The sequence below is a fragment of the Budorcas taxicolor genome, chromosome 18, assembly GCF_023091745.1.
Source record: "Budorcas taxicolor isolate Tak-1 chromosome 18, Takin1.1, whole genome shotgun sequence".
NCBI classification, from domain to species: Eukaryota; Metazoa; Chordata; class Mammalia; order Artiodactyla; family Bovidae; genus Budorcas; species Budorcas taxicolor.
Genome location: NC_068927.1, coordinates 50,560,807 through 50,573,690, shown reverse-complemented (window position 1 = coordinate 50,573,690; position 12,884 = coordinate 50,560,807). Strand labels below are relative to the sequence as shown.

The window sequence follows — 12,884 nt, the reverse complement described above, 5'->3', positions numbered from 1 at the left end:
CCTTGCTATTCTTTGGAACTCTGTATTCAAATGGGAATATCTTTCCTTTGCTCTTTTGCTTTTCACTTTTCTTCTTTTCACAGCTATCTGTAAGGCCTCCTCAGACAGCCATTTTGCTTTTTTGCATTTCTTTTCCATGGGGATGGTCTTGATCCCTGTCTCTTGTACAATGTCACAAACCTCCGTCCATAGTTCATCAGGCACTCTGTCTATCAGATCTAGTCCCTTAAATCTATTTCTCACTTCCACTGTATAATCACAAGGGATTTGATTTAGGTCATACCTGAATGGTCTAGTGGTTTTCCCTACTTTCTTCAATTTAATCTTCCATTTCTTAGTACCAACGTAATGATTCATAAACTGGTCCCCAGAAGAGTGAAGAAAGAGGCAGATCACAACAGACTGGTGGGTAGCAGCTTAAATGAACAAAGAAATTTAATTACAAAGTTCATCCTGGGTGGGCGCAAGACAAATAGGTCTCCACATGCACCCACCAAATCTTAAAATGTTTATATGGAGGCCTTAACTGGGTTCAGTCATGTATTCAGTCCAGGTGGTCTCATCAATGCATTACTCTCTCAAGACTATGTTCTTGTGACAGCTCCCGCTATGGGAAATGCAGGCCGAATGGACATGCAGAGGACAGAAGATGGGGTGAGGAGTCCCTCGCTGGCTAGGTCCATCTCACAGGTCAACAGGCAGTCACGTCCTGTGATCAGCGATGTGGGTTTTCGCACCATAGGTGAGTGCCAGTGTTTGATGAAGCTGCAGCATCAGCTCCTGCTCTTGAGGGCTCAGGCATGGATGCCTCACAGTTCCGTCAGCTGGGATTCGCATGCGGGAAGACTTGGGGAGTCGTCAGTGGCAAAAGCTTCCGGTGTCACCGACAGCCCCAGGGCTCCTTGGCACTCCTTGGTGAAAGTGGACAAGGTCTGCCTGCTCTTCTTTGCTCTGGTGTGAGGTCACAGCCAGAGGGATCAGTCTTGGCCGCGGGCTATGTGATGACCCAGGTAAAAGGCTTCCATTTCCTATGGGGATGTGCTCCTGCTTGTGTCTGAAGGCTCCCCTTTTCTCCCTGTCCTCACCAACATTTCTTGTGGTCTTTCAGATGACAGCCATGCTGACTGGGTGTGAGGTGATACCTCACTGCAGTTTTGATTTGCATTTCCCAGATGATAAGCCGTGTTGAGCATCTTTCATGTACCTGCTACCCTGCTGAGTAGTAACTGAACTCCAGAGCTCTCCTAGAGCTATTGTCATCAGCGGATAATTATTAAATCATTGGGTTTTTTTGTCAGGTACAAGTGCTGGACCTCCTCATCCAATCTATTGCTAATGTCACACTCTTAAATGCTTTTCTTGGCGGGTGGTTGTTATTTGGGTGTTTATTTTTTCAGCTGTGCCATGTGGCATGTGGGATCTTAGTTCCCCAACCAGGGACTGAACCCATGTCCCCTACATTGGAAGCGTGGAGTCCTAACCCTTGGATCACTAGGAAGGTCCCTAATTGTTTGTTTTTTTTTTTAAGACAAAGAGGCCCATGAAAAATAGGTATTTTTACATGGTATTAATGGAGATAGCTCAACTGGGACAAACTAAGAGAACTAGCTAGTTTCTGCTATTTCTCCAAAGACACCTGATGACTGCCCTTTATACTGAAATTTGGTCGAGGAGGTGCTTAGAGGACAGAAGGGGGCCGCTACTACTGAACCTGCACACCTGGAGCCTGTGCTCCATAGCGAGAGAAGCCACCACAACGAGAACCCCGAGACCACAGCCTGAGAGCGGCGTCCATCCCCTGCAACCAGAGAAGAGCCCACGCGGCAGCAGAGACCCAGCACAGCCAAACACAAGTAAATAAAACCATTAAAAAAATATGTGGATCACGGAACATTCTCAGGATTGAAGCTGTGTTCACCATCACGATGGTGATCAGTGCCGGCCACAGTCCCCCAGCTGGAGCACTCTGGGAAGAGGTACTGATCCAGACTGCTGGGGTCATCATCCCCAGGTAAGTCGTATAACTGTATAAGTTGATCCATGTCATAAGGACTGGAGGCCCAAGGAGGATCAGAGTCTCCAAGACTTATCTGGTGGAGATGAACAGTCAGGAAATTGCAGGATGAAGGGCAAGGAGTGGCAGCAGCCCCTTCACACTGCTGAGCACAAGAAAGCTCAGGTAGCTCGTGATGAGAATCATCTGCAAGGCTGAGACTCGTGGGATGAGTGCTTCCGGAAGTGCCCGGTAAGGGCATCTCTTCCTCCTCCACTGAGACAACCTGGCATGGGTCTCCTGGTGACAGATTTTGCCGAGTCTGATTCTCCTCCCTCCTCCTTTTGACACGTTGGTTTTTAAACCAAGTCTGGAGAGGGAAGAGATGAGCAGGTTAATAAGAGGGGGAAGCATCCAAAGGAGAATCCTCATATACTCCAGAAATTGGTTGTTTCTGGTATATGCAAGTTACTCTCACACGTCTTCATGTTTAATTTGAGTGAGGAGAATTCTATTCTCTCCTGGCCCTGGAATCCAGGAGGCAAAGGGGGCATAGGATTGCGCTGGCAACGGGCGTGACAGGACAGACTGCTTTCAGCCAAGAACAGGAGGTGTATTTAGAAAGTGGGTTTGTCCTCAGAGAGGATTCTGAAGCCTGCGAATAAGGAGTGGGAGTGTAGCTTGGGGTGCCTTCAGGATTTATCCAGCGATTCTTATGCCCTGAATACTCTAAGGGAACTTAGCCACAAGGTATATAGATAACTGAATGTTGTGATTAAGGAGCATCTAGAAATAAACAGGAACAGACCCAAATCCATCACCAAAGGATCTCATCTAGCACTGTGGGTCTGGAGTCAGAAAGGCCTCGGTTCAAATTCTGGCTCTACTGTTTATAATTCTTGGAACATGATTCCTCTTTGTGACTCTTCTTCTTCAAAAAAATTTGGAACAAATATATAAAATGCTTAACATCTGTCCTGGCACACAGCAATTTTTCAAGCAATGAGAATTACATGATGACTAAATGTGTGTGAAACTCTGGGTTAGGTGTGCTATCTAGCTATACAGAGACAGACCTCAGGTACATACCTTTATAACTGACTCATCAAGATGAGTGGTTGAAGCAAGTGTTCTTATGAGGAACCAATGTGGGTACCTGGTCCTTTCAAATACATCTCTTAGTGCTCCTAGCTGTTCTCCATTAAAGCGTGTGCGGAATCGGTGAGCTGAATTCCGTTTTTCTGTTAAAAGAGAATAGATGGAAATCTTTTCTAAAAAATGCTTCCAAGGGAGTTGCCCATTGGTCCAGTGGTTAAGAATCTGCCTTGCAATGCAGAGGACATGGGTTTGAGCCCTGGTCGGGGAGCTAAGACCCCACACGCTGCAAAGCAACTGAACCCATGAGTCCATGTCACTCCTCAGCCCACATGCTCTGGAGCTGGTCCACCACTACTAGAGAGTCTTTGCATGGCAATAAAAGATCCTGCATGCTGCAAGTAAGACCCAATGGAGCCAAATAAATATTTTTAAATATATATATATATATATTCAATAATAAAAGAAGTGGATAAGTCACATACGAAGCAAGCAGGAAGAGTAAAAGACACAATAGCAAAATCAATTCAAGATTAATAACCTGTCAAGAGATACATGAGATAAAAAGATGTAAAATGTGTCATACAAATATAAAATATGGGGGGGTTAAAAATATATAGGATATTATATATGTGAACTTCATGGTAACAACAAAAAAAACACTTATATTAGATACCTAAAGAAAATGAGAAAAGATGAAATGAGAAAAGACAGAACACTAAAGAAAACAATCAAACCACAAGGTAAGAGAGAAAGAGGAGGAGGAACTACCAAAGAAGCCAGAAAACAATTTTTGCAATGGCAATTACACTCTATCAATAATTACTTTAAATGTAAATGGAATAAACTCTCCAATCAAAAAACCTGGGTGGCTAAATGGACTTTTTAAAGCTTCTATTAATATATGGCTTTTATATGCTGTCTATAAAAGATACACTTCAAAACTGCAGACAGAGGATGAAAGTGAAAGGATCAAAAAAGATATACCATGCCAAGGCGTCAATGCTAAAGAAAATCAACCCTGAATATTCACTGGAAGGACTGCTGCTGAAGCTCCAGTACTCTGGCCACCTAATGAGAAGAGCTGACTCACTGGAAGAGATCTGATGGAGAAAAAGACTGAAGGCAGGAGGAGAAGGGAATGACAGATGGTTGGGTGATGTCACCGACTCAGTGGACATGAGTTTGAGCAGGCTCCGGGAGATGGTGAAGGACAGGGAAGCCTGGTGCGCTGCAGTTGACGGGGTTGCAAAGAGTCGGACACGACTGAGTGAGCAACAACAGTGCCAATGGGAAGGAAAAGAATGCAATACTTGTATCAGAAGAAATATACTCTAAAACAAAAGACTGTAGCAAAAGACAGAAAAGGGCATTACAGAAGGATAAAGGGGTTAATCCAACAAGAAGATACGTTTGTAGGCATTTCTGCCCCCAGCATCAGTTCAGTTCAGTCGGTCAGTTGTGTCTTTGCAACCCCATGAATCGCAGCACGCCAGGCCTCCCTGTCCATCACCATCTCCCGAGTTCATTCAGTTAGGAGGACATAAATATAGAAAGTAAACAGTAAAGAAATAAGGGGAGAACTATACAGCAACACAGTAATAGTTGGGGACTTTAATATTACACCCTTAGGGAAATGACTTTCAAGATAAAATTCTCTATGCAGTCAAATTTATCCTTCCATGTGAGAACAGAATAAAGATACATTCAGATACTCATAGGGTCAATCAACTTGTTTTGTGTGCTACCTGAGGATATAGCTCAACTCAACAAAATGAATAACAAGAGGGAGGGGCCTTCCCTCCTGGTCCAGTGGTTAAGAATCTGAGCTTCCCATGCACGGAGGTATGGGTTCAGTCCCTGGTCAAAACCTGAGATCTCCCATGCCACCCAGTGCAGGGGTTGGGGGGTGGTGGTAACAAACAAGGGGGAATTCGTGTAGAAGAAAGGAGAATCCTCACAAGAGGGTGACAAGGGGAACTTCCAGGGTGAGTCCTACACAACAGGCCTGGAAAGCAAGCAGAGCTGATTCCTGGAGGAGGAAATGGCAACCCACTGCAGTATTCTTGCCTGGGAAATTCTGTGGACAGAGGAACCTGGCGGGCTACAGTGCATGGAATCGCAGAGTCAAGACATGACTGAGTACACGTACATGTACATCTGCAACCAATATAAGAAATAAATTATTGGTGTCCAGAATACAACACAAATGTTCTACTAAGCCTCAAAGGGGGGAAAAAAACACTAGAAAAATGCCAAAGGAAAGAAGTAGGAAATTAGCAAAAGAGAAAAGCAAAACAGACTTTAAAATAAGCTGAAGAGTCTGAATTTCATTGGTTAATAAAGAAATGGAACTGGATCAAATTTCATGTACCCACTATTAAAAACAAAAGGCCCCAAATGGAGTCACTTATGCTCCACACTGCTAACAGATTTAATTTGCAGTTTCAGCTCTCCCAGAAATGGAATCTTAAGCCCATCAATCAGGAATTGCTCAATCAGTACTAGTTAGGTAACTGCCTGATAGACCCCTGCTATCCTGTAAAGGGAAGTAACCCTGCAATAATCTGATTTTCCACCTTGTATAACCTAGTTCCTGTAATAATCTGATTTTCCACCTTGTATAACCTAGTGCCTATTCCCTTCTGCCTGTACAATACAAATCATTCATTTTACACAGCTCCTCTGAGCTCTTTTTGATATGCCAGACTGGGTCCTGCCTGATTCATGAATCACTGAATAAAGCCAATAAAATCTTTAACATTTACTCAGTTGAAGTTTGTTTTCGGAACACCACCAAATGGCTGACATTTAAAAGTATGACAGTACCACTTGTTCAAAAGGAGGTGGAGAAACAAAAACTTACATTACTGGTGATGTAATTTTCTACTACGTGTTAATCACTAAAGGAATGTTGCCTATAAGCTTCAATTATACATAACAGCCCATCTCTGGGAACCCTCCCAGGTAATGATCATGAAGCTAAAATATCTATACCATATAGAAAATATCTTAACCAGGCTCACCTGAGAATGACTGCAGTAACGTCATTAACACATTCCCTCCAGAGGTTGATGGGAACCAGGAAATGTTTGACATTACTTCCTCCCCTTTTAGAAGAAGCCTGAATTGTAACTCAGACACGGAGATTCTTTGGGACTCAAGCCCACCATCCTCTTGGCCTGCCAGCTTTCTGAATAAAGTCAATATTCCTTGTCCCAAGAACTTGTCTGTGGACTTCCCTGGGTATAGGAATCTGTCTGCCAATGCAGGGTATACAGGTTCGATCCCTGGTCTGGGAAGATTCCACATCCCTCAAAGCCCCTAGATCCTGTGCTCTTCAACAAGAGAAGCAACGAGAAGCCCCGACACCACAACAAAGAGCAGCCTCCACTCGCCACAACTAGAGAAAGCCCTCGAGCAGCAACAAGGACCCAGCACAGCCAAAAACAACAAAAAGAAAATCGTCTGTCGATTTATTGACCTGTCATGCAGTAAGCACTATGTTTTTCAAATGCTCCCTGTTGGTATAACCCAATGGTTCCCAAAACTGATGAGCCAGTGTTGGCAAAGTCCAGAGACTACCACAAACTCTCACCCCTCTCACCTCAGTTTACCACAACCCGACTACTCAACCTCTAGCATCTTCAGCATGCACTGCCTTCGTCCAGCTTACCTGCCATGAGAAATCCTTGAGAAGCACAGTGATTCAACCAGGTGTTGCCTGACTCTGAACCGTAGCCTTATATATCTGCTGGGTTTAGAGGCCTAATATTTAAGCAAAATTTTAACAAAATCATGCCCCCACCCTACCCCTCCCTAATGCCACACCCTCCCATCATCCACTCAACAGGCTTAATGAGAACCTAGTCTGTGCCTGGTGCTGTCCAGGGTCCTGGGGATAACGGTGTGAGTCCAGATTTCATTTTTGACCTCAAATAGTGGAGGAAAAGAAATCAAAGTCAAGAAGGACAGGGATAAAATGTTCAACACTGTCACTCAGAATAAAATAAATAAACAGGGTGCTGGGAGAAAGAATAAGTTGGTAAGATACCTGAAATCAAAAGGTGAAGAAGGGGTTTCGTGGGTGGGCAGCTCGCGGTGTGAACTGGGGGGCAAGAATGAATGCCTAAGGGACAGCTTATGGAGGAGATGGACTGTCAAAGCCCCCCAACATCAGGTCTTCCCAGCCTTCCCACACAAGACGGCAGCTGACTTGGGGGAAGAACTTGGCAGAGCTTGAATCACAGAGGTCCTTGTAACTTAGGTTAAGGAGTTTTCAAATTCGGGACAGCTGAAAGTCCATGAACAATTCTAAACAAGCGAACTTAACAAATTGAGTTTTTTAAGATTTTTTTGTTTTTGGCCATTTCAGGCTCTTTGTTGCATCTTATGGATTCTTTTGTTGAGACACATGGGCTTAGTTGCCCCACAGTATGTGGGATCTTAGTTTCCTGATCAAGATCGGACCTGAGTCCCCTGCATTGCAAGGTGGATTCTTAACCAATGGACCACCAGTGAAAGTTGCTCAGTTGTGTCCTACTCTTTGCAACCCCATGGACTATATAGTCCATGAATTCTCCAGGCCAGAATACTGGAGTAGGTAACCATTCCCTTCTCCAGGGGATCTTCCCAACCCAGCAATTGAACTCTGGTCTCCCATATTGCAGGCAGATTCTTTACCAGCTGAGACACCAGGGAAGCCAGGGATTCCGCTGGACCACCAGGGAAATCCTCAAATTAAATTTTAAAAAATCATGCTGCTCTCTTGCCTCTTAGCTTCCCTTTCCTGGACCCTTTGTTCAGTTTTTTTCCTCTCACCTTCATTTATCCTTCCTCAGTGTTTTTCTCTGCAAGAGGCATTACTCATGTATTTTGGTGAACATATGTAGACATTTCTGTATTTTCTGAGGACTTTTTCCCAGGACCCAGATTGGGAGATTACACTTTCTCAAAAACCATATGTACCTTGCTGAGTTTGTTATGCACTGTGCTGAACTGGCCACTGGAGCCTGCTAAACTCTAGCTATCCACTTAGGGTTTGTAGTGGTTTTTGGTTTGTGTGAATAAACTTTCTATAATGGAATAATTTTAAATTTACAGAAAAGTGGCAAAGATAATTAGAGAGTTTCCACAAACAATTCATCCAGCTCCCTTTAATGTTAATGTCTTACATACCCAGGTACATTTGCCAAAACCAAGAAATTCACATTGGTATATTAACTAAATTTCAGACTTTTTTCTTCTTTTTTGCTGCACTGGGCCTTCACTGCAGCGTGCAGGCTCTCTAGTCGTGGCGTGCAGGCTTAGGTGCCCTGAAGAATGTGGGATCTTAATTCTTCTATCAGGGACTGAACTATGTGCCCTGCACTGGCAGCAGATTCTAAACCTCTGTACCACCAGGAAAGTTACCAAACTATTTTATCTCACCAGCTCTCACCCTAATGTCTTTTTTAAAAGACTTTTTTAAAGAACAGTTCTAGGTTCCAGGCAAAACTGAGAGTAAGATAAAGAGGCTTCCCATATGCCCTCTGCTGCCACACATACATGGCACCCCCCACCATTATCCACACGTCCCATCAGAGTGGTACAGTTTTTATAACAGATAAAGTTACACTGACACATCAGAATCATCCAAAATCCACAGTTTACCTGAGGGTTCACTCTTGGGGTTATACATCCTGTGGGTCTAGAGACATGTGTACTAACATACGTTCATCCTTAAAATATTACGCAGGAGGTTTTCACTGACCTAAAAATCTTCTGTGCCTCACCTACTCATCTCGTGCACCCTGGGAACCTCTGATCGTCTTACCATCCTCACAGTTGTACCCTTTACTGAATGTCCTATGTCAGAATCATATAGTATGTAGCCTTTTCAGATTGGGTTCTTTCACTTAGTAACACACCTTTAAGATTCTTCCATGTCTTCATAGGTCACAGTTTTTAGTGCTGAATAATATCCCATTGTCTGAATGTATCAGAGTTTATTTACCCATTTACCTACACAGAAACACCTTGATTTCTTTCAATTTCTGGCAATTATGAATAATGCTGCTATAAATATTTACATGCAAGTTTTTCAATGGACATAAGTTTTCAACCGCTTTGGGTAAACACATATAGGAGCACAGCTGGCAGTAAACACAGTGAGAATACGTTTGGTTTTGTAAGAAAGCATCACACTGTCTTCCAAAGTAGCTGTACCATCTTGCACCCTCACGAGCACAGAAGGAGAGTCCCTGCCCCTCCATACCTGCCTCACTGTTTGGTGTTGTCTGTGTTTAGCTTTAGACACACTAAAGGGTTTGTGGTGTTATCCTGTTGTTGTAAGTTACAGTTCTCTAATGATGTCTGATGTTAAGCAGCATATATACTTATTTGCCATCTGTATATCTTCTTTGTTAAGGTATCTGTTCGGATCTTCGCTGTTGCTCAGTCACTAAGTTGACTTTTCAGACCCCATGGACTGTAGCCTGCCAGGCTTCACTGTTCTTGGGATTCTCCCAGCAAGAAGACTAGAGTGGGTTGCCATTTCCTTCTCCAGGGGATCTTCCTGACCCAGGTATTGAACCCTGCATAGGCAGGCAGGTTCTTTACCACTGGGCCACCAGAGAAGCTCCTTCAGCTCTTTGGCCCATTTTTAAATTGATTTGTTCTTCTTGTTGTGTATTTAAGAATTCCTTGTTTTGACAAGAGTCTTACCAGATATGTGTTCTGCAATTATTTTCTCCCAGTTTGTATGTCTTCTCTTCTCATTCTCTTGAGTTTGCAAGGTTTTGACTTTTTTTTTTCCACCAGAAGAGAGATCTTTGTCAGCCAGTAGTTCTCAAACTTTAGGATACAAGAGAGTCACCTTGAAGGTTTATAAAAACATATAAAGCTGGGTCCTGCCTCCAGAATTCAATATATCACTATATATGTAGATACAGATTGGGACCCATAAATACACATTTTAATAAATTCCCAGATGAGCTGATTTATTGATCTGGAAAGCACACTTAGAGGACCACTGTTCTTGTAATCCCAGGGTAGTCTTTTCGTATGTATTGAAACCTGCTCATGACTTTCTAGATGAACTATAAAGCCTCAGGTCAACTCTGTATCTGTTAGAAATATGTTCAGCATCCAAATTTGATGGCAGTTTTTTCTCTTGAAGAACCATTTTCATTTAGGTCATTGTAGAGCACAGAAATATTAGCAATATTCAATAACGTTATACAATGGGTATAATTTAATTTTAACATTTTCTGAAATTGTGTATTTTCCATAATTTGGAGAGAATTTAGTTTAGAAGGGGTCATTTGCAAACCTGTAAAAATCACAGATGAGTCACTGTGGGAGAGGATAGCTAGATATTCACCAGTCACATTTCCTCTTTCCCAGGCATGTAGAAAAATACATATGGATATTGATCTGTAACATTCCTTTCTTGTGATATCTTTGTCTGCCTTTGGTATCAGAGTAATGTTGGCTTCATACAATGTATTGCATAATTCAGCAGTGAAGCCATCTCATCTAGGGGGGTTCTAGTAGGGAGGTTACTGAGTCAATCTCTTTACTTGTATAGTTCTGTTTATATTATTATATTTTTTTCTTGAGTCAGTTGTGGTATATTAAAAAAAAAAAAAAAAAAAAAAACTTGGCTGTGTGGCCAAAATGGCAAAGTAGGAAGACCCTGAGCTCACCTCCTCTCATGAACACACAAAAGCTACAACTATTTACAAAGCAACTGTCCATGAGAATGACCCAAAAACTAACAGAAAAGATCTTCTACAACTGAAGATACAAAGGTATAAAAAAGAAACCACGACAAGATAAGCAGAGATGCAGTCAAGACCTACTTTAGGTAGGCAACCCACGAACAAGAGGATGATTACAACTGCAGAGATTCACCCGGAGGAGTGAGGATTCTGAACTCCCCAACCTAGAGGTTCTACATCAGGAAGACCAACTCCCAGAAGAAGGCCAGTGGGACTTACTTTGGGAGAGTCAGTGGGTGTAGGAAACAGACTCGACTGAAAGGATGCACACGGAATCCCTGATGCTCTGAGGCCCAGGGCAGGAGCAGTTGTTTGAAAGGAACCTGAGTCAGATGCACCTATAGATCCGGGAGAGCCTCCTTGAGGGGCAGGAGAGACTGGGACTCACCTGCCAGCAGCCCTTCTGAGGAGCTCATTCTACAAGGATACTGCTGCTGGTGTGTGTCCTTCTGGAATCTTCCCTCTAGCCGATTAGCACAGGACCTGGACCCACCCATCAGTTAGCTGGCCCCAGTCCCGGGATACCCAGTATCAATCAGCGGACTCCCCAGGGACCTGGCCCCACCAACCAGAGGGTCCAGGACCCACCAGTGGGCTGGTATTAGCTCTGGGACTCCTGGGGCCTGACAGCTAGTCCACCAGTGGGTGACACCAACTCCAGGACTCCCAGGACCCTGCAACAAAGGTCCTAGGACACATCTCTACCCACCAGTGGGCTGACACCAGTTCTGGAAACCCCAAGCCCTCTGCCAGAAACCCCTAGACCTGGCTCCACCCACCAGTGGTTCAGCAATGGCCCTAAGACACTGCCTCATTCCCCAGTGTGTGGGGATCAGCCCCAGGACCACCTCAACCCACTGCCAGACAGGCTGGGACCTGGATCACCCACCCGCTGGCTGGTACCAGCCTCAAGCAACCTGGGGCTCCTGAGCCACCTGCCCCAGAATCCAGCCCCATACAACAGCAGGACAACACCAGCTCTGGGACCCTGGTCCCACAGTCATTCATACCAGAACCTGGCTATGCCTGCCAATGGGCCAGCACTAACACCAGGACCCTTGGGACGCCCTGGCCAGCAGCCTTGTTTCCCAGCCCCACCTACCAGTAGGTGTCAGGACAGGGACTCCCTGAGCCATACAATTTCAGTTTGTGCTTCCTCTTAGAGCAACAACAACAAAACCTAACTCAAACACCAGGTCAGAAGGGATCTGAGACTTGTCTCACACCCCTGTGGTTGGCACCCTTCAATAAGCTTTCACTTGGCTGCAAACACACACTGATGCTCAGAAAAAAGATTATGTTTCAGTAGATATTAAATCCTAGTTTTGTTGATTGAGATCTGTATTTACTGCCCAAGACTCACCTCCAAAGATACTTCCTTATGGTTATGTTACATTATTGTGTAAAGTTTAACTGAATTATTGAAGGACACTTTAAGTTTACTTCTGAAGCTGATCACACCAGTCTATCTTTGGATGATCAGATGCCCTAAAAACTTCAAATGGGAGACTGTGTATACTTGAGAAGGCAGCACGTAAAGGACTGTCTGAAACTACATAAAAGGGCCTTCATCAGGTACTCTTAAAAAGCACATCTGCAACAAAACTGAAGGGAACTGACTGCTGAGTTTATTATTTCCCACTCAAGAAAGGGCTCTGTGTTGGACTGGCCTATAGAAAGGCCTGCTGATGCCAAAAGACACCCACATCAGGATAAGACCACAGCAGTGATAGGTGGCTAATCCAAGAATCGGAGCCAGGCTTGTGTGACCCATCCAGTTCATGTGACTGAAGTGTTCACAAGTTGTCTCTCTTCCTACAACACTGAAAATTATTATTATTTTTTTTACTTCCAACCATTCTGTTACCTCCAATATTTAAGATGAAAAGAAAACTGTCCAGTGAAGTTGTAAGAGTGTAGCTACTCATAACACGTCACTGCCTGTTTTAAGTCGATGCTAAAAGCAGCATATTAATACAATGTTTCTGTGATAAATTGGTATAATTGATGAAATGTACAGCCTATAAAATGTT

General features: G+C 43.8%; 1 protein-coding gene across 1 annotated transcript; it reads right to left on the bottom strand.

The window, feature by feature from the left end:
• Positions 1-1,883: 1,883 nt before the first annotated feature.
• On the bottom strand, positions 1,884-11,267 carry LEUTX (leucine twenty homeobox). The gene is made up of 4 exons (XM_052656783.1): positions 11,240-11,267; positions 3,083-3,234; positions 2,280-2,363; positions 1,884-2,090 (listed from the first exon to the last, which is right to left on the bottom strand). Exons 1-4 carry the CDS (start codon positions 11,265-11,267, stop codon positions 1,884-1,886), a joined length of 471 nt encoding a protein of 156 aa, XP_052512743.1.
• Between the last annotated feature and the right edge of the window lie 1,617 nt (positions 11,268-12,884).

Excerpts from the sequence above, each read along its gene's own strand:
- LEUTX (XM_052656783.1), bottom strand. The coding sequence starts at position 11,267 with ATGAGCTCCTCAGAAGGGCTGCTGGCAG. Across the intron at positions 2,364-3,082 it reads TTGATGAGTCAGTTATAAAG|ACTTGGTTTAAAAACCAACG; the intron begins GTATGTACCTGA and ends TTCCCTCTCCAG. Across the intron at positions 2,091-2,279 it reads CACCAGGAGACCCATGCCAG|ATAAGTCTTGGAGACTCTGA; the intron begins GTTGTCTCAGTG and ends CATCTCCACCAG.